The sequence below is a fragment of the Oculina patagonica genome, chromosome 2 (assembly GCF_052425735.1).
Source record: "Oculina patagonica isolate OP01 chromosome 2, crgOcupat, whole genome shotgun sequence".
Lineage (NCBI taxonomy): Eukaryota > Metazoa > Cnidaria > Anthozoa > Scleractinia > Oculinidae > Oculina > Oculina patagonica.
In genome coordinates this window covers 5,368,020-5,393,088 of record NC_135759.1, presented here as the reverse complement: position 1 = coordinate 5,393,088, position 25,069 = coordinate 5,368,020, and the positions used below count along the sequence as shown (strand labels likewise).

Sequence of the window (25,069 nt, the reverse complement as noted above, 5' to 3'; positions counted from 1 at the left end):
AGCCTTCCACCAAGGTAAGAGCCTCCTCGTATGAATCTTTGTTTCCCTCTATTAATAGTACCCGTGATCACGCTTTAATTTTTTCAGGGATAAAATAACCTACAACCTTTTGAAATTCAAGACACTTTCTTAGTTAGCAACAGTTCGGTTGTTATGCGAAGTCAAGAATTTGTGTATGCGTATCATGAATACTGTATTTCCTCTATTCGACTATTTTTGTAATAACTGTTCAATATAGGGTGCTATTTTTTTAAAAAAAAAAGAAAGCTGCCAGCAAGTTTAATTTTAACACTCCATCGTTTCCTAAAACGTGTGATTGTTAACAATTTTAACTATGCAGAAGATGCAAGCTATTCAAATTCAAAACCACTTTGCCTGATGACAAAAGCCTGGTTGTCTTGTCAGATAATGATTCTGCTGCCAGCATAAATATGCATTTTTGTCACTGAACTCATTTTACACCATACAGCTACTAAAGAGTCGAACTTTGCCGGTAAGTTTACACGTTGTGATATTTTTAACGAATTAAACGGAAGCATGATTGTTAATAATGGTAATTATTAGCCTGGATCTATTGCTTGAAGTTAGATTGATTAGCATTCAGATGAACCGCCTTTTTAATACAGTCGAACCTCTTTAACACGGAAACCAAAGGTAAAGGAAGCATAGCCCTTATTATGGAGATGTCGAGAGGTAGAGTTCATATGAATTTTTGTCATTTTCGGTCTAAGTGAGCTGTCCCTTACAGGGAGGTGCTGTTATAAATGTATCCGTAAGAAGTTTGACTGTTCCTTCACACATTGGAGTGTAAAGAAGATGAGATATGCTGTAGTAACTAATATATAACTGATGAATTATTTATTCACGAAATGAAATAAATCGTTATAAATCCTTTTATCCTAAATATCTAGCACACGTTGAAGGAAACGTTGATTGAATATATACAATTTTATGGTCAGACATGTGCGACTTCTAACAGAACGATTTAAAAAAAAATTGGCCTGGTCAGTTGATGATTTAATTTCTTATTGAGCGTAATTGAAAATGACTTTTTCAAGCTAGTATAAAAAATTAGCATAAAGCTCAAATGCTTGGGATCAACTTCATGCATTTATAAGGCAATAGGAGGAATTTGTGCCGGTCGTAATCGCTCGTGTTTGTAAAAGAGCAACTAAAGAAAATTAGCTTTGTTTTTGAGGAAACAGTAAATGTGATCAACAGGGTGATGTCGAATTTCTATAGTTGAATATATTTTACCGCTGCCTTAGACTGAAGTAGCAGTGTGTTCAAAAATATTAACATGGAAATTAAACTGATAGTTGTTGCTCCTAATCTGTTTGACAACCGTATTTGGGTCGTCAGGCTGGATAAGCGACAGCGAAATTCCCGGTTGATTGTGTATTAATTGAATGAAGTGACCCTGGCCCAATAAAATGATAGCTTATTTCTACACGTTAAGACAACTTCCTTAAGTGGCTGTCCAGCTAACAGCGGTCTGGCGACTTTCGGGTCGCGAGTAAACCTTCCCTTTATTTTTTGTGACAGAAAAGGACTTAATGTGAAATGATTAAAATCGATCTAATTTTTTCCAGAAACTTTTTCTGTGCTTCGCTACAGGACAAAACGTATTTTACTATCTGAGAGCGGTTTTCAGGGTTATTCGATGGCGGAAATTCGGCGATTTTAAAAGCCGCGTTTCTTCGAAACGGATAAATATCGCTAAATTTTAAATAGTACATTACATTAAGCCGCATTTACCTTGTCTTATCAAGGAATATCGAATTATTTGATGAAAAATTAAATTAGCTTAATTAAATCAAAGACAACGCGGTTTGCGGTATGTTTTCTCGCATGACAGATTCCTCAAAAGTAAAAGCTAAAATCTCCAAAGCGGTACAAAAATCACAGGTAAAATGCACTTCACAGCAAAGATCTAACCCTATTCTAATAGAAAATAAATTAAAAGGTCCGGGTATCGTTCTACTTTGGACGCGAACAAACGTTTTTAAGAGCTCATTTTGGCAATATTTACATTAGATTGCTCGTTTGACGGTTTATGCCCAGCGCATGTGATAGAAATAGAAATATTTTATCCAGCAGCACATGTTGGGCAAACAAACATATTTTCAACTTGTTGGGCAGTTTTACTAAAATAGCCAGCCCGTAGTAAAATAAGTTCGCTTTCTGAAATGTCTTCTTTTGTTAAATGACATCTCCTCAGGAGAGCCGTAATATCACTTTTGCATTCACTTAGAGGCACCAACTTGCTCTCTCCTTTAAATTCCCCACATCCAATTTCATTCTTCGCCGACATGAAACATGTCGTTGAAGACGCCAGCTCGCACTCTCGGGTACATCAACATTGCAAATGACATCATTACATTGGGAAGATAACTTATTAATAAAAAAAAAAAAAGTTAAAATCTGTCTTTTTTTACGAGCCTCCAGTTGTCTGTGTCAAAACTTAAGAATGACTAATGTTTAAGAAGAAAGAGTTTAAATCTTTGAAATTTTGACTTGCTGAAATCAACAACCCGTTATAAATAGGCAAAAATTTGCATATAGTTTGGAAATCATGTTTTATATGTTAACGATAAAGGAACCCGGGACCAACAAGGGGTCCAATACCTGACCAATCCTAAAACATTCCTTGCTCCAGTGATATTTTTGCTGTAAAGCTCTTACATTAAAGTTTACGTGTAAATATAAGATGAAAGTTCCGCTGTAGCTTTAGTGTAAAGTAGTAAAGGTAAGTGTGTAAAATAGCTCAATTATGTGTTAACATCGAATTTGTTTGGTGGAATACCTTTCTTTGCTCTCACGGCAGTTGTGTCATAACAATCTTTTTTCTTTAATATCCAACAGCAGCAGAGCAAAAATGGATGCAGTGAGAAAAAAATTGGAGGCCATTTCCTGCTGCTTTTACCAGCTGACGAGAAGACAGAAAAGATGCATACGATTTGTTCTTTACACGATCTTCCTTACTCTGGCATTTCATCGACTATTTTATTATATGTATGAAGGCGATGATACAACTACTGAATTGTTACAGTCAAACCAAACAAAGTTGATCTTGGTGTACATTCCATTTCCTTATGAGCCGTGGGGTCCAAAAAATGCTAAAGAAGCGAAAAGCTACAAATTTGCAGATTGGGATGGCACCCCATGTGAAGAATCCAGATGCCAAATCACTTTTGACAAAGGTTTGCTCAACGTTAGCGATGCGGTACTTTTTCACGCCGGCGCTTTATCACCCCAGCTTGATATCGAAAAATTAACAAGGAACAGGCTGCCAGGACAGAGATGGGTCATGTACATAAAGGAATGCCCCGGAGTTGTGCCGATAGCACCAAGGTATAATGCACTGTATTTTAACTGGACAGCCACATATCGCCGAGATTCTGACTTCTATGTCCCGTATGGAGCTTATGCTTCACTGGAAACCCAAAATAGGCCATCCAGTGACGAGGTTTCTTCCTATCAGAGGACGAAAACGGATGACGTTCTTGAGGAACATTCTGTACAGAAGGTAAACTACGCGCGAGGGAAAGATAAGATGGCTGTTTTCGGTACCAGTCAACATTGTGGTGGATATAGATACGAATTTGTCCGTGCACTCATGAAACACGTGGAAGTGAACGTCTTTGGAAAGTGTGCTTCTCAGCTACAGACAAACAAAACCTGGCACTGCCCTCGTAACATGGGGAATGGTTGCCTTGAAGAGTTTCAGCGCCACAAGTTCTATCTCGCAGTTGAGAATAGTTTGTGTGTAGATTACATAACAGAGAAGTATTGGAGGAATTCACTTGAGCGAGGATTAGTGCCCATAGTTCTTGGAGGCGCACGTTACAGCGCCGAGCAGGTAATTCCTGGGTCTTTTATCAACGCAGCCAACTTTGATTCTGTTAAAGATCTTGCAGATTATCTGAAGTATTTGGATAACAACGACACGGCTTATAACCAATACTTTGCGTGGAAAACTAAATATAAAGTTGTCAAGTACCAGTTTTGGTTGTGCCAGTTATGCAAGGCTCTTCATGATCCCACAAGACCGGCTAAAACTTATCACAAAATGTCAGAGTATTGGGGTGTAAAAGGATCCTGTGCAATTGACAAAGAGCGTATTTTGGACATCATCCATAGAGGCTGAAAAGGGGATTATGGCCTTATTGTATCTTTTTATAAAAGTCGAATAAAAGGGAAATAGGTGTGCATGGCCGGACGGAGACATGAATGCAATGCTTTCCTGATGGACAAAAAAAATGCGCGGCTGAAAAAAGGATATGGGAGGCCTGACAGTTTAGACACTACAGCAAAGCAAGAGTAAGGGATAAAATGTATTGGCTAGTTATAATTAAATTACTTGAAGTGACATATGCTTTACCTGTTTCTTTTTACAAAAGACAGAGCTACACTTGGAATTAAACAGCGAATGTACAAAATGCTATTAAAGTTAACAAGCCCATCACGTCACTGAGTTGTGATTTTCATTTCCAGTAATTTTTCAATTTTTCTTCATTGTCCTTTTCCTCTACTGTTATATATCGAATAGCATAATTGGTAAGGTATATACCTCGTTTCCTGACTACAACTGACTTACAATTAAGATCCTTTAGTCTGCATTCCAGCCGGCCAAAATGTCAATGATCGTTTCTTACTTTACTTAATTCCGTCTCCCCAGCTGTGGAATATATGGGCATCATTGATGATTATAATTACCTTATTCTTACTAATTTTCGCGATTTTCGCGATTTCGAAATAATCGCGAAATTTAATACGCGCGAAAAAACATTGCGCGAAATTTTTAAATTTTTGCGTGTTTAAATCACGCAAAAATTAATGCCATATTACAATTATCAAAACAATAAATCTTTTAAAAGTTTGGAACTGCAACTATTTCCTATTGAAATATCTTTCTGTCTTGTTATCAAATAGCACCTTTTCTCTGATTCCTTTTTCCTTTGCCTTATAAATCGGCCAAAACCTCTTTAGTACAGTCACTAAAGTTTCCGACGGTTAGCAATCTTTCTGTAGTTACATTGAACAAGACCTTTGTATATTTTAAAGAATTCCTTACTCTTACTCTGACGATTGATCGATAAAACACGGTCAAAATCGCGAAATTTACTACACTTTTGCTCTAATTTTTTCCTACAATCGCGAAAATTAATACTCGCGAAATTCGCTTCCCGAATTTTCGCCAAATTAAGTACGCGCGAAAATTAGTAAGAATAATTAAGGTATATTTTGGGAGCAAGGTTAGTGGTTAGCGCAGCTCCAGCCTGCACTCTAATTTCTAGTTTGTAAGGGGACCTGATTTCATGTATTGTTTTTTTTTTTTTTTTGCACCGAGAGGTGTTCTCCACATTCTATCTCTTCTTTAAGGTAGAGCGAGAATAAAACGTATACCCACCCTTTGCTAATTTATGAATTCCCGGGAGGCAGCAAATCAAGTTTTTCAAGTTCACGTTTGTAAGCGAGCGCTTTGAACGCCTTGTTTTTGCATAATAATTAAACTCAATCCTGGAGACAACTTTGTTTTTGCATTTTACGCTCGCCTTGGAATCAGACGGTCCGAGGCACTTACCCCTTTGAGAGCGACCAACCTCAAGCATCAGGCTACCGTTAAACGTTGTTCGACTCCGTATATCGTTGATGTTCTTCGTAATTTTGCATGCAAAATTTATAAAACGAATTCAGCTACCTAAAAGTGGTACTGGTTAATATCATTGACAGTTACCGTATTTTCTCGATTAAACGCCCCCGGCGTTTATTTCAAACTTGGCCCGATAGGGTCTGCGTTTATTTGAATTCAGGAGTTTTTTCAAGCCCTATGTTTCTAAGAAATGATTTTTATTCATTAATTTTGACAGCTATATAATTAGACATTATTTTTTAAGCATATTAAACCTTTAATAATTGTTTAAGGGGTTTACTTTCAAATACAGATTGGAGACCCGGCGTTTATTCGGGGCCCGGCGTTTAATCGAGAAAATACGGTATATCTCCAAACACTTGATCAAGTGATGTAGTCTTATTTCATTACAATTCGAGTTGTAACACGCAGTTCTCGTACATCTTACGCCATAATTTAAAATATTGCTGTTGCCCGTTAGTTTTGGAGCACGACACAAATTTTATTTTAATGTTCATTTCGCTAAATTCGTTTCTATGGCGCAAGGTTAGTACCTTCGTGGCATGGTTATTAACGTGGCTTAGTTTTAATTAGATGCGACACAGCAGCCTCGCTTATAAATATCCCATCTTGGTCACGATGAAGACGGCGTTTAAAATCGTGTCGCTGTTCCTTGTTTTTATTGCCGTGATCCTGGTGTACAGAGGATTCCGAAGAAAGAATACTCAAGAGGATATTAAGATATCCTCGGGTAAGTGAACATTTTTTCTTCTGTCTTCCCTGTCAGGTACCTTGAACACTGGTGCTATTGAAATTACTTTCTCTCGCCTCCCTAATTTAATTTTCCGTTGTATAGTTATTTTAGCGGAATAATTTGTTAATTTAACAACACGGAGGCTAAGCATCAACGAGTAAAAATAATAATGTAAAAACTAGACAATGCGAGGGAAACATCAGCGCTGAGATCGTACGTTAGTTTGACACGAAAATACCGTTTTATATACATATATATTGTGTTTACTATAGAGAGAATTAAATGAGTTGTGAAAGCTATACGGTCGAGCTAAACAGCTCTCGAGTAATATATCTGAAACGCTAATTTGAAAACAAGCAGGACAATATAGCATAAAAGGTAAAACATAGCTTCGTGTTCGGGTGTTAATTTATAATTTATTCTCAGTTATTAAATCAAAACGTTGTCAAGAAAAAGGTGACGAGTAAAAGAAGATCATCAATTTTTTAACAGTTAGCTATCGAGATTAAGTTCAAAACTGTTTCAAAACATTAAGAGATTTTAAAAATTTCGAGCCTGACTGGCTTCCAAATAGTTATAACTCTAATTAGTATATTTATTGCCTCTATATGCTAATTGTGTAATTAAAATGCAGAATTGAGGATACCGTAGAATTCCGGTTATAAGCCCCCCCGCTTATAAGCCCCCCCGGTTATGGCCCATCATCCTGAAACAAAAAATACATCCGGTTATAAGCCCCCCCGGATATAAGCCCCCCTCTACCAAATGACAGTAGTGAATAGAGCTAAATGTTGCTTTATTATGTGTTTTTAACTTAAAAACGTATTTCCATCAACACTCCCGTGGCTCGTTTTGAAACGTTTTTTTCATTCCGCTTATAAGCCCTCCCGGATATAAGCCCCTCCGCTTATAAGCCCACCCAAAACCCCTTACGAAGTTGTATAAGCCCAGGGCTTATAACCGGAATTCTACGGTATGACTTTCAAGTGTTAGATCCAATATAAGCGGCCGTTCTGTTGGGGCTACTACAATGTACCCGCATAGATCGGACGCGAATAGTTATTGTATCGGACTTGTGAAATGCATATTGCTGAGTTTTAAGCTTCGAAACAATAAATTGATTCAATCGGTTCTATTCTGTATCACAATGGCTAATGGCTATTCTGTGTTCAAATAAGAGAATGCCTATCGCATATTTAAACTACAGAATATTTATTCTGCATTGGATTTACAGCGCATTCAAGTGACCTAAATAGTGTCTTTTTATTGAATCCATTCCTTTAGGTTCTCATTTATAAATACATATATTTCAAGTTTATTCTAGTCAGCCTCAAGCCCCTCCATTGTTTGTTAAAAGATAATTCTATTCTCCTCTTTAGTACCCATAAGTCTTGACTCAACACAAAATCATGATCCCACGTTAAACAAAGAGGACTTAAATTTACAGGTATGTCACATTGTTTTAACTTGAGCTTTAAAGGGACTATGTAAAGTTTTCCCAAACACACGCCATGAAACTTAATGTTAGCGACAAAATTACTACTTTTACGAGTCTAAACGACTGACAAATGGCAAAGCTATAGCTCCATATAATGAAAAGTTCTATCGTACCGCAATCTGTTTTAATCTTCTTTTATGTTTGTCCATCCGTACTTCTTTTGTATGCACTGTATTATTGAAGTGTTCCCTCAATGTTTTAAGCGGTTATTTTTATATTTCACCAATTTGGTGGCCATTTTCTAATGTCTACTTTGGCCAATACCTGTGACACAGTTCAAAATCACATTTTTTTTTTATATAAACATCAGTGAAATACCAGGAACTCTTTCACACGTGAAAATAACGTGTTATTTTCACATGTATGTATTACATGTATGTCTACCTTGATTTGATAAAAGGTGGCTATCGGGCTGTTAAGGAATGTATGGGGTTTCATTTTTTTATTTATTTATTTTTTTTTTTTTTGAGGATACGGAGAATTGTTCGGCTTTCTTCCAATGAAATGTCGCCCTGTCTATGTAGTGATGCAATCTTACTTTTTTTCCTCCCTCCCTGTCTCCCCCCCCCCCCTCTCCCTCCCCCTAGACTTGTGGTTAGTCTCCCATCTCTCTCCAACCCCTCTCTTTCTTTGTCTATTGCGCGCGCTAACTAGTAGAAGTTGTGATCTTAGCTTTCCTTCTCTTCTAGAAGTTTGCCGGAGGACATCATTATCCCGTGAGGTGAAAGTCTTACGATTTCAAGTTGTGCGTCGGCTGTTATCTACCTCAACCGGCTTTAGGCGGTTAAACACAGATAACCGGTCGGCTCGTTTTGCAGGTACAGATAATGTTGAGCTTGCTTTAGACAGCAAGGTCTTTAGCCACATCAATTAGGACTCGGAACTAGACTATACGGGCTGATTTGAAGGCGGTCATAACGATATTTGGCTTGAACTTTACCGTGGCTAAAGACTTAGTTTTTTACTGTTGAAGTTTGTGGAGCGGGCGTTACGCGCTCGACGACATTCAAATACATCCGGGACATTGTCGGTTATTTCTAAAAGAAACATGTCGGATTGGATAGCCAAGGAATCGCTTCAAGCGCTGATGTGAGTACATAGTTTTCTTTTTCCCTCAATTTTAGGCGTTCTCCGCCTAGCTAACACTCATAGTTCATAGTTCTCTGTGATTCGCTAGTGGGAGGCGATGCGATCGTGTGCATTTCCGGCCGCGACAATGGAGTTGACAATTGAGATAACACATGCCCGCTTCCTCAGAGATTTCGCCTGATTTGCTTAAAGTTGAATCGAATATCGATGTAGAATGCTTTAGTTCAGTTTATTTGAGACGTGCATGCTGTAAGAAAGCTACAGTTCAGCTCTCCGCCGAGTGTTTTCTTATGTCTATCTTGGTATTAATTTTGACTCACATTTCAAGTTGTAAACACTCTTAATTAAATTGATAGAATTCTTGATTTAAACAAAATGCCGTATATGCAGTCTTTTTGGTTAAAAAACACATAAACTAGAGTACCTTACGTTAAACTTGAGCTAAAATTAGCCCTCATTCAGCGTTCGTTACAGAAATAGGGCTTCAGATCTACGGTGTCATGTCAAATTTCGGGAGACACCTTTTATCGAATCAAGTTAGATGTATCTTAATATGTATGTATTTATTTTCACATGATATCGATTTCGAAACATTTTCTGACAAGTTTGCCCTGTTTCAATGCTGAATGAGCCAAAGAAAATCGATATTAAGTCGAAACATCTTCGGATCTTCCTCGGCAATCTTCGGACATCTTCGGAATTTTTTGAAAAAAATTCGGAAAACGTTTGGAACCATTCGCACGACCTTCGGACAACATTTTGAGAATCTTCGGAAATCTTAGTAGGTTTATATAATAAACAGAATATTTCATGGTTGCTTGGAGATGAAATTTATCTTCTCGTGTTCAAATCGATATCCCACTCGTTCGCTGCGCTCACTCGTGAGGCATCGATTGAACACTCGAAGATAAATTTCATATCTCCGGCCAACCATGTAATATCCTCTATATCTTCAAGTATGAAGCAAAGTTCATGGGCGCACAAACTTTGTATTATCTCTCACGTTTTAAACTCACGCACAGAAATGGGACCTTTTTTTCTTGTTTAGTCTCGTTTTTTGCTCCTTTTATCTTTAATCTGGAAGAAATGCTTATGCATTCTGAGGTCAAATTAGAAATGCTACATGCAAATTATTCTTTCCTGGTGCATCCGAATTACGATTAGGAGCTTTCCCGGTCGGGGTAGTTGCAGAATAACGAGGAGTTTCGGGGTATTCTTGACATTATTATTTTTTCCTTTATTTAGTTTTCAATGCTATGTTCCAACTATCCATACAGCTTTGGTTCTCAGCGTTCAATCTAATGAAAAGCAAATATAAACTTAGCCGAAAATCATCCTTTGAATTGTTCTGCCTGTGAACTCAAATGAACAAGGGAAGAGCAACGTTTTATTTCTCATTTGGAAACACTGTCACAGATCGAATCACTGATGCGATTTCGTATCGTATTTTCGCCTTATTTTGTTTGTTTTTTCGTTCGTTTCTTTAGGAATCAATACCCGTTCCCACTTCAATGGAAGCCAGACAAAACGAACGCAAAAGGCTGGTTGAGGAGTACTGTAAGAAGACAGGTCATAATACCATGCCGGTCCCTCGTCACCTGGACGTGATTGAATCTCTAAACATACTCTACTGTGTAACACCAAAAGTCAGTTCCAGGTTATGGAGGAAGATGCTGCTTCGCTTTACAGATGGACCACCACACGAGACACTTAAGGACTACCCACAAGACCAACAAGATCACATGTTAAAAACTTATTTCAAGTTCACGTTTGTTCGCGAGCCTTTCGAGCGCCTTCTTTCCGCCTACAAAGACAAATTTGTTCACATCCGGGGTATTGACCATCGAATGTTGAAACTTCATGGACGCGAAATTCTCAAGCACTTCCGGCCGAATGCTACCGAGCATGCGCTTCAAAAGCTCGATGACGTCACATTCCGTGAATTTGTGGAATATTTAGTGACTAAAGGAAGCAACGAGAGCAGCCCGATAATGGACTGGCACTGGGATAATTACATCCACACTTGTGGCATGTGTGCTGTGAAATACGACTTCATAGGTCATTACGAAACCTTCAATCAAGATATAGAAGATTTTAAAAAGGCAGCGGGGTTATCAACTAAAGATGCTAAGGGTTTTAGTGCCCATGAGCGAAACGTTTCCAATACAGCTTCTTCTTTGCTCAGTTACTACTCGCAGATACCCTTAAAGTGGATCGAGATCTTAGGTGACATATACAGGCCCACCTTGGAGATGTTTAGCTACAGCTTTCCAGGACCTCTTAAAAGTCTCTTTGAAAGCAGTAGCGAACAGTGAACGCCATATTATTCTCTCTATGAAGGAATAACAATTTGAACACTTTTTACGCTCAGTGGCTCGTCTCCTAATAGCGTATTTGTCCGGCCAGCAACTGTAATACAAAATTTCCAAACTCCTAATTTGACTTCCATTATAGGTTTACAGTTAATTATTAACAGGCTGAGCCAGTAAACTAACAACTGACAAAAGGCCCAAAAATTAACTGACAACTGACAAGGGTACAATTTTTAACTGACAACTTACGTTTGCATTCTTCCCCCCCCCCCCCCCCCCCCCCATCCAGACCTTCTTGTTCGACTCAATATATCGTTAACTTGAATCGAATCGTGAATTTGCAATTTTTATACAATGACTGTAACTGCGTAAAAGTAGTACTGGTTGATATCGATCACTAGTTTTATATTTACAAGAAACCTGATTAAATGCTTAAATATTTGCTGTTGGCTGAAATTTGGGTTGGTTCTCATAAAATCGCCCCGATCGTTTGCAACCACTGAGACGATCGGAGGCGATACAAGCAATTTCAAGCGATAAGGGGGTTCTCATATAATCTTCCCGATAAGCTTGGAATAAGCGAAGAGCGCGGTAAAGGCCTAAAATAAAGAAAAACAATCCTTTTAGCGCCAGACACAATGGTGGCCTTCAATGAAAGAGGAAAACTCGTGGCCTCCTATTTTCTTATTATTGCACATTTACGGCGAAGAAGGGAAAGAGAAGCTAGATGAAAACGTAGTGTTGGATTTAAAGTAGAAATATTAAAAGAAACAGGAAGAGATGGAACCGTACCATCCCTCGTATAGCTGTTCAAATGTTCAACCTAACCAGTACTTAATTAATAAAGTTCTTCGAAAAGTTGTTTAGACTTTTTTCATGAACAAGGCTTTGTTTTAACTCTATTGTTTTCGCGGTAATTTTGGTTGTAAGGCCGTTCAGTTCTGGGTATAATATTGATGCACCATGGGACAGTTTAGATCGCTTTAATCGTCTCCCTGCGTGAATGAGTTGTTCTCATATAACCGTTCGCGATCGCCGCGGTCTGCGACCGATCACCCGAAAAGAACACGGGCGATCAAAGCGACCGTGGTCGCCCCAATCGCCGCAGACGTTAGCCATCATCTGTGTAATGTTCTTATATAATCGCCCCGATCGCAAGTCCACTTTTTGAAGTGACAGCAGCGATAGAAACGATAGGGACGATTATGCGAGAGCCAGCCTTAAGTTTGGGTGTACGCAACAAATTTAATGTCATTTCTTTATTCACTTCACTAAATTCGTTTCTATGGTGCAGGGTTAGTACCTTTGGGGCATGATTATGATGAACGTGGCTTAGTTTTAATGAAATGCGACTCAGACCCACCGATATTCCATCTTGGTTGCGATGAAGACGAGGTTTAAAATCGCGTTGCTGTTTGTTGTTTTTATTGCTGTGATCCTCCTCTTGTCGTACAAAGGATTCCAAAGAAAGAAAACTCAAGATAATATTATATCCTCGAGTAAGTCATTTTTCTTTTTTTCAGTCATTACCGTAAGGTTCCTCGAAAACTGGTGCTTTGAAAACGTAGTACACTCTCGTCTTCATAATTCATTTGCCGTTGTACAGTTAATGAAGCGGGGTACTTTATTAATTTAACAACACGGAGGCTTAGCTTTAGCGAGTGAAAACGATAAAATTAAAAGTAGTGAGATTATCCTCGTAAAACATCATCGCTGAGATCGTACTGTAATCAAGACACTAAAATACCCTTTCAAACATGTGTAATGTTTAAATTATAGAAAGAACTATATGAGTTGTGAAAGCTATACGGTTGAGCCAAACAGCACTCCTGTAATATATCTGAAACACTATTATGGAGACAAATAGGGCACTAGCATAAAAGGTACAATAGAGCTGCGAGTTCAAGTGGTAGCCGATGATATAATTTATTCTCAGTTACAAAATCATAATATTAACGAGTAAAGAAAGATCATCAATTTTTTTATAGTTAGCTTTGAGATTGACCTTCAAAACTGTATGCAGTCAGTAAGAGATTTTAAAAATTTCAAGTAGTTCAGGCTTCGTATCGAAATAGTAATAATATACTAATACTCTATTTTTTTACCTCTAGATGTTAATTGTGTAATTAAAATGCATCACCGAGGAAATGATCATGACTTAAAGGTGATAGATACAATATGAGGAGCCTATCTTTATGGATAATTACGCGACGCGAATATCGTATCGGACTTGTGAAATAAATATGCAACATGTGCAAGGTAGCTTGATGAAAGCAATCGGTCCCATTCCGTAACAAAATTAAGAAATACATATTCTGTATTAAATTTACAAACCGCTTGGTCGGGCAAGACCAAGACCAGATCTCTCCCCTTTCAGCCGAAGCAGCGCCTACATTTCCCCGTCTTTTCCCCGCTCTCCCCTATAAACAGCGGCTGTATGAAGCCTATCAACTATTGTTAGTTAAATAGTAATTCTTTCCTCTTCTTAAGTTCGCATGAATCTTGACTCCGCACAAAGTTATGATCCCACGCTGAAGAAAGTGGACTTAGATTTACAGGTATGTCACACTGCTTTGAGACTCGTAGTCACGTTATCTTTAGGTATGAAGGAGATGTCTATGGACACGCAAATTTTGTACTTTCACTCACCTATTTCACTCACGCACGCACCTTCTCAGTTTGGTTTCTTGGTACTTCCTTCAAATGTTAATTTGGTAAAATGATTATTAATAGCACTCTGAAATCAAGTAAGAATCGGCTACATGCAAATAACTCTTTGCACCAGAAATTATACCACCCTCTCCTCTCTTGTATAGCAGCTAACCTTGTCAGGGTATTTATTATTCCGCGGATGTGCAGAATAAGATGAAGTTGTGGGATATTCTTGTCATTATTTTTTCTTTGTTTAGTTTTAACCGTTTTCTATTTTCCTATCATATGTACAGATTTAGCTCTCCTCACCGCTCAATCTAATGGAGTAAATAAACTTGGACGAAAATCATCCTTTGAGCATCCTCGGAAACCCAGGGGCAATTAGTGGGGGAGAGATAAAGGCAAAACGGCGGGAAAAAATCGAATAACAAAAGTTGGACCGATTGAAAGGTGCCCCAGGGGAAGGAGTCTTACCAGGCCAGTTCGATCAGGGGGCAGCATTAAGAGAGTTGTTTCCAACTGGCCTGGTAAGACTCTTTCCCTAGGGGCACCTTTTTATCGCTCCAACTTTTCTTAGCCAATGCTTTTCCCGCAGTTTCGCCTTTTCCTCTTCCCCACTAACTGCCCCTGGTTGTCCTGGGTCTCCGAGGATGTCTTTTAAGTAGTTCTGCCTGTGAACCCAATTTACGCCCAAGCTGTTACTTTTTTGTCATCATTTGGAAACGATGTCACAGATCGAATCGCGAAACGTCCTAACGTATTCTAAGTACATATTGCTTATTTGTTTGTTCGCTTATTTATTTAGGTATCAAAAGCCGTTCACATGTACCCTTTAATGGAAGCCAGACAAAACGAAAGAAAAAGGCTGATTGAGGAGTACTGTAAGAAGACAGGTCATAATACCATGCCGGTCCCTCGTCACCTTGACGTGATTGAATCTCTAAAAATTCTCTACTGTGTGACACCAAAAGTCAGTTCCAGATTGTGGAGGAGAATGCTGCTTCGTTTTACGGATGGACCACCACATGAGACACTTAAGCGCTACCCACAAGACCAACAAGATCGCATGCTAAAAACATATTTCAAGTTCACGTTTGTTCGCGAGCCTTTCGAGCGCCTTCTTTCCGCCTACAAAGACAAGTTTGTTCACATCCGAAGTGTTGACCGTCGAATGTTGAAACTTCATGGACGCGAAATTCTTAAGCATTTCCGGCCGAATGCTACCGAGCATGCGCTTGAAAAGCTCGATGACATCACATTCCGTGAATTTGTCGAATATTTGGTGAATAAAGGAAGCAACGAGAGCAGCCCGATAATGGACTGGCACTGGGATAATTACCTCCACACATGTGGCATGTGTGCTGTGAAATACGACTTCATTGGTCATTACGAAACCTTCAATCAAGATATAGAAGATTTTAAAAAGGCAGCGGGGTTATCACCTAAACATGCTAAGGGTTTTAATGCTCACGCACAAAATGTTTCCAATACAGCTTCTTCTATGCTCAGTTACTACTCGCAGATTCCCTTAAAATGGATCAACATCTTAGGTGAGATATACAGGCCCACCTTGGAGATGTTTAGTTACAGCTTCCCAGGACCTCTTAAAAGTCTCTTTGAAAACAGAAGCGAACAGTGAAAAAATCAAAAACCACTTCATTCTCTTTATAAAGGAATAACAACTTTATACGTTTTTTTAGACTGAGTGGCATCGTCACCTAATATTGCATTCATCCATTAAGCAACTGCAATACAAAAGTCCTGAATTTGTGATTGGCCTGCGCAAGAGTAATTGTAAGGGAGAAGCTAGCCTGAGTTTAAAGTACAGATTTCAATTTTACACTGTTTAATTTACATAAATGTACACATACCAAATAAGGTTATACCAGAGATGAATGTTTAAAAGGCGAAATTTGTAGTTAGAAAAGATGTAAAAATAGACTTAGTGTAAGTCAATAACAGCCTTGCTATGTTTAGGTCGATGGCATTTAAAAGGGAATTTAAGGTGGCTCCATAGGGTTTTGAGATAATACGGCGCGCGCACAAGTGATATCCATCAAGAGATCATTTTCGCGTTATTTTTTAAACTAGTTACATAAAAGCTGCCGAAATATTAAAAGCAAAGACTAAAATACCGTAAAATTCCGGTTATAAGCCCTGGGCTTATACAACTTCATAAGGGGTTTATGGTGGGCTTATAAATTTCTTTAATTTTCTTCGGTGAAAATTTTTGGAATTCTCCCAACGGATTGAAACTGATGAGAAGTAACTTTTAAAAACAAAAAAAGTAGAGGTTGTCCAGGTCGTTTTTGCGTTTTTGGTTATTTTGTGTTTTTTTGACTAAGCGAAAAAACTGTCTTACAAATTTTTTTTAAAAAACGGCAAAAAGGGCAGTTAAAAAGGTATCACATCTATGCCAAATTTTAAGGAATTTCACCGAAGGAAACTCTAGTAAATACCAGGGGAAATTTTCTATTTTCGCCCGAATAACAATTACGTCATCAGAATAGAAATTGTCCAAGATCGTTATTTGAGCATGCGCGAACTTTCGAACCATACGAGTTGATGTGTAAAGACGAGCGTTCCCCGTTTTTGTCGGTTTTTGTGCGAATATCTGTTAACCCAAAGGTTAGTTAGAGACATACCTTAATCCTTTATGTAGCAGAATCTCTGAAATTCTGCTCGAAGTATCTCACAATTGCGGAGACTATTCTTTATTTTCTCTTTTACTTTCGATCGTACGAACTTTACAAAAGCGGCCAGAAGCACCGCGGACGTTGTAAACACCTTTTTAGGGTGTTGTAAACTCTTTTATCTGATCCACACAGGAAAGCACGGATGTTGTTTCATTGGCAGGAAGCAAGTCTCGCGTTTTCTCGCCGAAAATTTCACGCTCGCGTGAAGACGCCATGTTTGTTTTGATTTGCCGGCATTTCAAGCTCGCCCTTTCGTACCCATTCTTCGCGCGGTCAAGAAACCCCATGGAGCCACCTTAAAGGGGTTAAAAACGCTCGACTCAATACATTAGGCAGAGCGACTTTCACTATGGTTTCATAGAACAAAATTATCATGCCCCCACACAAGTAAAAAAAAAGGTGTGACAGGTCAATATGCTGTCACATAAATTTCAGTTTAGTTTCAATTCCGCCGAGCCAATATACTAAAACGTAACAACTAATTTTATTCACCTCCGATCACTGCTTTACGCGATTGACAAGCATTGCATCCTGCTACTAAATTCGGGACTAACTCTTGCCTGATGGGCCACTGGTCTCGTATGCAGACTTTACCCACCTTAACCTACACTGCTTTGAATAACTGTTGAGATACTCTATCAAATATAACCCTTCTTGGTAGTTTTTAAAACATTATACACTAGTTTACAGGGGGTCAGAGGAGTCAAAATTAAACTTATGAAAATGCTTATATGTTGGACAGACGTCTTTGACTCTCAAATAGTTTTTAAATATAAAGCGAAACCGTATTCGTGATGCACAATTTTTCCCTCTTGCCAAATATCAGCCCCAAGATGCTAATCACAGATAATATAACTCCCTGGATGTTATGATCTATCCTGACAGTTAGGGCTATCCACAAGTTGCTCGAGATTTCCCCAAAAGTTGCCCGTAATTTCTCAAAAAGTTGCTCAAAAGTTGCTCCAAAAATCCGAAAAAGTTGCTTCTGATAATAAAAGTTGCTCGAAAGTTGCTCCAAAAAATCCAAAACGCTGCTTCTAATCAAGAGAATTTCTCTAAATATATGCTTATTTCCCTTTAAGGGTAAAATTTCTAAACAATTTTATGCAATTTTACAGCAAAAGAAGTATCTAAATAACATATTAAGGGGAAAATTTGTTAAAAAACAAGGATTTCTTTAACTGAGAAAAATCGTGAAGATATCGGACGTCATTTTTGATGACGAGTTTTGAAATGTTTTAATGCAGAATGAGCCGAAAGTTGAAACGTCTTCAGAAATTCCCCGGAAATCTTCGGCAAACTTCGTAAATCTTCGGAAACGTTCGTATTGCCTTTGAACAACACTCGGATAATCTTCGGAGATCTTCGATATGGAAATTGCTCAAGTTGCTCGAGAGGAAAAAAGTTGCTCGAAGGGGAAAAAGTTGCTCGAAACATGAAAAGTTGCCAAAAAGTTGCCGAGCAACTTGTGGAAAGCCCTACTGACAGTGCAGAGAGTGGTGCACACATCCAGGTGGCTCCATAACAAGGTGGAGGTGGAGAGGTTGTGTAACTTCTCAGGATCCACAAACCTTTCCCTGACCAGCGTGTGTAATAGACCGAGGGGGGGGGGGGGGGGGGGGGAACTTACTTTGTTACACGACTCAAAAAGTGGTCATAGCGGTGCCGGGCAACCGAGACTGCGCAGTAGCTATCGAATGGTTGCTAAGGGCGTAGTGAATTGCTTGACAAAGATTATTGTTGATTTCGCATGTTTTGGTCTTGACCGTGCACAAAACACAATAGCTATTTGCATTTTGATTGCTCCTTTGAAGTTTGCCGGACATAACGGTGACCAGTCTGGCCAAAGTGTGTGGAAGCTCAAATCTAGTCCCCCCCCCCCCCCCCCCCCACTCTCTCTCTCTTCCCCCGTCTTTCCTACCTGGTAGTATTTATACAAAATAATTCCAACATAACCTCTAAGCTAAGTGCAAAGTGTTAATTGTTAGTGTCTAGTGTGAAGTGTGAAGTAAAATGAAGTAAGGACTAGGTTTGTTCTCTGTTTTAGCCCAGAGATGCTTTATTATAAATAAATAACTATAAATGATCTACTTTTGATACGGGGTATGCTGTACATGATAGAGCAGTTTTCAATTGAGTGTCGTAAAACCAAAACCAAAGTAATTACTCTGGCCAATCACAAAGGACACAGACAATCCAGTCAGCCAATCAAAATTCGAAGTAAATACAAGTGGCTGGCACGAAGCGCGGGAAAACGTGCGTGAGCGAGACACGATTGGTTTTGGTTTTAGTTCTGATTGGCTGAGAAAGTGGCGCGAGATTTTTAAACCAATCACTAAACGTAGTAGTGCTTAACCAAAGCAAACGCAAATTACTTGCGACACTCAAGTGAAAACCGCTCTTGTTCATAATTAACAACTTTATAAACAACAAAACCTTCGGATTGTGTCCTTCACTGCTTTTCCTACCACTCTGATCTTCCAACAATAGAGAAATGGATTCAGAGTAGAGTTGAAATAAAGGAGAGACACTGTTACATCCAAAGCAAAGTAAAGAGATGGCGTTTGTGATCCACTGACAAAGATTAAACCTGCTACCATACCATACGGAAGATAGCAAGCCAGTAACGCTATTTGCACCCACAGTGCACTAGACACTGTCTTCCTATATCGTGCTATATTCAGTGGAATTTCTACACCGTTGGGTTGTCCTTGGTGTAGATGGTCTTGTACTTGAGTTTGTTGATGGCGAAGTGTGTGATAAATTTTCGCGTAACAGAAAGTTGATGTAAAAATACATAGCAACAGTACTACCGAAATGATGCCTATAACAATTCGCAAGTCATAAAATAATATCATTGCAGTGGCACCGCTTCCAAGCCAAAACGTAGCAAAAAGGAACCGTACACGTCTTAGAGTCACCACCCGTCTGTATCTTAGGCCCAAAATAAGAGCGAGAAGCCTGTCTACGCTCACAGTAGTCAATGTTAAGCAAGACACCCCACAAAATGTCCCGCCTATGGCATATAAAATGATGCTAAGATAGTAGCAATGTTTCGCGTGTTCTGAAAGCATTAGATAGCTGACGTAAATGGGCTGGGTAAGAAGACCAACACAGAGATCAGTGATCGCAAGGCACTGGAGCAAAAGTTTCGATGGTGGATGAATGGACGACACCTTTTGAAAAGCAGCAATGATCAGGGCATTCCCTAGAAATGCAGCGACGGATAGAGGAATATTGATTGCTGAAATATATATCTTTTGATGCATGCCATAAAATCCTGCCGTGCAAAATAATGCTTGAATTGGCGTGTGGTTTCCATCTTCAGTTAAATTTGTCATATTTTTCTGCCAATTATCAGCCCAGTCCAAGGCTTGTCAGGTAAATATAATCTTCTCTTGTTTCACAGCGAGTGGCGTAACAGTTCAGATATGTTTTCCTGGTGATAAAGAAGTAAGCAGTTAAAGTGAGAAAAATCATTTCGAGCTTTTGAAAACGCGAGTGCGGTGAGAATTATTTGTCCAGAAGGAGTATTATTTAAATAATATAGTTTTACTTTTCTCAGCGTATAGCAACAGAACATCTGATGTTACAACGAACATTTCCTATCTTTCGCTTTAGGGAACTTGACTTCTCTAAAAATATGGACTGTAAATCTACAAACGATTCATATCGCTTTTCAGGAATAATCCCTAAACTAGTATAATTATCTGCCGGGCGCTAATAAACAATTTCTGAAAGTTACATCCGATTTTATTTTTCTATTGCATGCATTGGCTACAATTTTATCGAAATTTAGTAAAAAAATAATCAATCTCTATTCGCTTTGACAATAAATCAATAATTGATCACTCCGGTTAGCTTTGTTTGTATTACTTGAAAGTTGGAGTTATTCGTGAGGGGGATTCAGTTCTTTCTTCAATCATTCCAGTATAAATTTCCTAACCTTTTTGTGGCCTTGCTTTCCTCTTTTTCTTTTAAACAATCGAAAGAAACCACAGTAAAATGAAGTTATGGACGCCTCTGCAAAAAACGCAGTAACAAATTTAAGTATACAGCATACGCGATAACAGTTCTTAAGCCATCGTCGATCGTTGCATTGTTTTTGTTGTAGCAGGATGCGGGATTTCATTTTTGACAAATTTCGGTCTTATAACTTGCTAATATTACTTTCTTATTTCCAAATACCATAACCAACATTTAAAGTACCTAAAAACCGGATAGCAATTGTCTCAGATCCTCTACTGGTCTTGTACTGAATAGTGTGAAGTCGCTCGGTGCAATATAAGCATAAAATGTTTACATTAAACAGTTCGCAGCAGCTGCATCGTGACAAGTTATTATTTGGCCAGTCTTGGACAATAAGGTTGATCCATTTTGAGCGAGTTGTGACTTATTGCCTTTTTTAATATTTAATGTAGCTTCTTAACATAATTATTATGCAAATCACCCGGCAGTCAGATGAAATGCGTGTTAAAAGCCTGTTTTACAATTTGTTACTCACCGAGAGCAAACGAATAGGAAGGAAACAACTCTTCGTTTAATAATTAAATTTTAAAATTTTCAACTTAATATTTATATATTGAAGCTTTTTGACGGTTTGTTGATCTGTCCTAAATTTCAATTCCAATTTTCACTTCTAAAGCACCGATGTTTTTTGATCACATCAATAAGTATTTGAAATAATTTGATGGAGAAGGAAACACAATGAATATATTCAAATTTATCAATTTTTTACTATTTGAATTTGATGATTAAAATGGAAAAGGAATGACTTGAATTAAAGTCTATACTAATCAAAGTCTCTTCGAGATGTCGACGTTTTTGCATGAAGTATGAGTCGAAGGTTTATCCTGTGCATTGTTCTTCGAACTTATCATTTTTTTGTAGTTTAGTTTAACAATTTCCTATCTTCGCGGAGGAAATGCAGCCATATAATTTTGTCAAAAATGGCTCGTCCGCGCCGGGTATTTATACACATATTCCTTAACATTACACAAATAAACAGTGCAAATTTCACCGAGATCTGACAATTCTATACTTTAAAATTGCAAGGACCTTTCGAGGCAGTCGATTACGGCAGCGAAATTAGCAAATGAAACAGCAAAATACGCGTTCGACGCTTTGTTTTTGCGACGCCATATTTGAATTGTTATAGCCGGGTAGACCGCTGTTCAATGTGTTGAAGGCCGTATCGTTACGATTGCTCCACGAAAAAGCACGAAAAAAAATACGGATATTTCCGACTACTGTCGGAGAAAACATTGCGCATATAATTGGGTAGCCTGCGTGGCCGGCGTTCAAAGGGGAAGGAGAAGGGGAGCTCGAGCGCGAGGTGCGAGGAGAAAGCGCGAAGCGCGATCGGAAAAGGGGGAAGGGGAACGCCTGCCCTGACGCTATTGTTTTTTTCATACCGCCCCTAAAAATACTTGTCATCTGCTTGCCCTCTGTTTTACGTGTGGCTGTCAAAATTATCCAATCTGATTGGTGCCGATTTTCGCGGGGAATAAAACCCTTCACCATTTGAACTGCCTATCTAATTCTTTTCTTCTCGTCTTCTTGTCAGAAATATGGCAAAACAAAATCTTTTCATGGTAGATCAGGTCAGATATATCTTCCTTGCACTCTTCAACTGCGGATTTGTTACGAAAGTTGCCGTTATGAGACTAAGAGAACATGTATTTCAATCAAGCAGCGTTTCCGGTGTTGGAGTTTATGGCGTCGGATTGCAACCGGCCGTGACCCAAACAACTTTATAATTCACAGCGTGTAGCGGTTACCGGCTGCTATAACTTGTTATAATTTTTTCGCAAATTCAGTAGTTTGATACTAAATCCTACAACGGCCGATTTCTTTCAAAGAATCAACCGCTTCGCAGAGAAATCGCTCATAACATTCGCCATTGAATTCCTCTGCATTGAATGAAAGTTGAGAACAGACCACAGCCATCAAATTAATCGATTGAATGACATACATCTGACTGATCAGAACAATCAATTTTCACACTCTATAAATTCTGACCAATCACGATTTTTGCGTCCAGAATCTGGACGTAAAAAACGACAAAAACAATAGCGTCAGGGCAGGCGTTCCCCTTCCCCCCTTCCCCGATCGCGCTTCGCGCTCTCTCCTCGCACCTCGCGCTCGAACTCCCCTTCTCCTTCCCCTTTGAACGCCGGCCACGCAGGCTAATAATTGGGGCGTAAACAAATCGTTACACTCAAGCTGCGTTTTGTCTAGGCTCTGCGAGGGTCGGATATCAAGACCCAGGATTAAACAAAAGCCATATATACAGTGAATGCTTTCGAATTATATTTGAAGATTAAATACAAAAGAATTTTGCTGTCTTTGACTGAAATTCCACTCGAACTGCGTAGATACGATCGCATGTTGTAAAGCCGATTCATGCAACATTGCTGTCATTCCCTGTCAACGCGAGGTCACGTCCCTAACGACCTAGGCTGATGACGAAATAGAGTTGCGCTTACATGTAGCGACCAAATTTGGCCTAATTTTTAACCGCTCCTAAGCTAAAAGAAGCCCCCATCTCTTGCATTTGTTTTAACTTCAATAATATCTTTGAAAAGAGCGAGTTTTTTGGTATGGTTTATTTTTGACGTTTGTAATTTTTAAACGATGTAAGTGCTAGTGATTATTTATTCGTGTTTTAGTTACGCAATCCATTGTTTGTGCGACGCTTTTTATAGATCGCCTTTCAGACACACGTGCGTTGAGATAAGAAAGCTGACATGTCACTTTTAAAATTGTTATATAACGTTTGTAAATGTGACAAGTCACGTTTTTTTCACGAGATCGCAAGTGATCACCCACAGCGGAAAGTAATCCCTTGAGAAATTAAAACAGTCCCTTGAGAAATTAAAAAAGTTTACAAATATGTGGTTCCAAATTTTGTCCACTAACCCCTATTCTACGTTTTTAGCTTGTAAACAAGCAAAAACGTCGAAAAAAGGAAAGTGTTTTCCCCTTATTTGCACCGATTTACAGCTTACCAATGAGAAATAAAAATCTTTTTCAGTTAATTTAACTTTCTAGCACCTGTGCTTAGCGAAAAAACTTTGATTGGAAATTTTGTAATTAGTCATCAATTGCTGAATTGTGTTTGTTTTCAATTCCGTTTCGGCATCGTATATCGAAATAAACTCATGTTGATCATTGCTTTTTGTGGTCCCACCTAGTATAAAAAAGAACACCATTCTAAAATAATTTCTACTTTCTATTTTGGCCATTGGCAGATTGACCCCGTAATATCAATTTCTTATCTTCAAAACCAAACTTGCAGTTAGACTTCAAACATGGCAGTTGACTCAGAGTTTAAAAAATACAAACCGCTCGCTGCCTAGCAATTTTTTAGGGCCTGTTTACATGGAGGGATGGTGCCCCGGCTAACCGAGTTACCCGGCTAGAAGGGATGAAACATAGCCCGCCTTTACATGCAGAATTCACAGCCCTTCTACCCGAGTTGAGACAGCGTCATTGAAGCGTGTCACAGCGTGGGAAAACCATGTAGCTCCAAATGATTGAAGAAAAATATGACTTTTTACTAAATAATCAAGGCTAGCCGTCTTCAAACCTATTTTATTTTGATGTGCAAGCTCTAAGAACTTTAGTACGTCCATTTATGGAAGAATTCAATCGAAATTCAACAGTCTTTGGCTGCCAAATTGAAATTAAATTTGTTGTTTCGTGAGTTAGGATAATCATTCCTACGAAAATTTCGAATTAAATAGCTGTTGCTCGAATGTGGCGCTTGCAGCGACTGGGCCAAAACGAAAGCAAAACAAAACAAACTTCTAGGCGTGTCGCTTTAAGGCGTGTGGTAACGAAGTGATGGGACTATCTTACGGGTCGTCTTCGAAGGTGCAAATTAACCACGGAAAACCAAAGTTGACGGTTAACGGCGATTTATTGCTTCGATTTAAGAATCAACGATCAAGGATAAACGATCAAGGATAAACTATCGTAAACTGAAAATTAACAATATAACGAAATTCTAATCAATTTAGCTGAAATGTTGCGTAATACATGGGCAAAACGCGTGTCCAAAAACTACGTACTTTAAACGACAATAATGCGGCTAAAATAACAAACAAACTAGAATAAACTACATTTAAAAACTAAACGAGCGAGATTCTAACATAACAAATGCACGATGGATACGTGTGGCTGATTTAAAGCCCAAAGTACTTAAGAGCGAAATTCTCTATCTTTTTAGAATTTTCGGACAAAAAGGTTAAAATCGAATTTTTTTTTATTACGCCAAAAAGACCCTTTGGGTAAACTATTTTTGAAAATATTATGTAAAACTTCCAGCGAGTTTAATTTTTTGAGAAAACGAGGAAAGTTTGTAATTCGAGCTCATGCTGTCTGAACGCCGAGGAAAACTAATTAATTGACAGCAATTTCGTGGCATTT

The 25,069-nt window shown here is 38.6% G+C and overlaps 4 protein-coding genes across 4 annotated transcripts; 3 read left to right on the top strand and 1 right to left on the bottom strand.

The window, feature by feature from the left end:
* The first annotated feature begins 2,878 nt into the window (after positions 1 to 2,878).
* On the top strand, positions 2,879 to 4,150 carry LOC144641737 (alpha-(1,3)-fucosyltransferase 7-like). Its single transcript, XM_078500766.1, has one exon. The coding sequence runs from the start codon at positions 2,879 to 2,881 to the stop codon at positions 4,148 to 4,150; it is 1,272 nt and encodes a 423-aa protein (XP_078356892.1).
* A 2,124-nt stretch (positions 4,151 to 6,274) lies between these two features.
* Positions 6,275 to 11,553, top strand: LOC144641736 (carbohydrate sulfotransferase 11-like). The gene is made up of 3 exons (XM_078500765.1): positions 6,275 to 6,386; positions 7,769 to 7,836; positions 10,464 to 11,553. Exons 1-3 carry the CDS (start codon positions 6,275 to 6,277, stop codon positions 11,289 to 11,291), a joined length of 1,008 nt encoding a protein of 335 aa, XP_078356891.1. The 3' UTR covers positions 11,292 to 11,553.
* Positions 11,554 to 13,841: 2,288 nt separating this feature from the next.
* On the top strand, positions 13,842 to 15,579 carry LOC144641735 (carbohydrate sulfotransferase 11-like). Its single transcript, XM_078500764.1, has 2 exons — positions 13,842 to 13,850; positions 14,756 to 15,579. Exon 2 carries the CDS (start codon positions 14,764 to 14,766, stop codon positions 15,577 to 15,579), a length of 816 nt encoding a protein of 271 aa, XP_078356890.1. The 5' UTR covers positions 13,842 to 13,850; positions 14,756 to 14,763.
* Positions 15,580 to 18,666: 3,087 nt separating this feature from the next.
* LOC144641733 (adenosine receptor A3-like) lies at positions 18,667 to 20,623 on the bottom strand. Its single transcript, XM_078500763.1, has 2 exons — positions 20,583 to 20,623; positions 18,667 to 20,075 (listed from the first exon to the last, which is right to left on the bottom strand). Exon 2 carries the CDS (start codon positions 19,975 to 19,977, stop codon positions 19,057 to 19,059), a length of 921 nt encoding a protein of 306 aa, XP_078356889.1. The 5' UTR covers positions 19,978 to 20,075; positions 20,583 to 20,623; the 3' UTR covers positions 18,667 to 19,056.
* Positions 20,624 to 25,069: the final 4,446 nt, after the last annotated feature.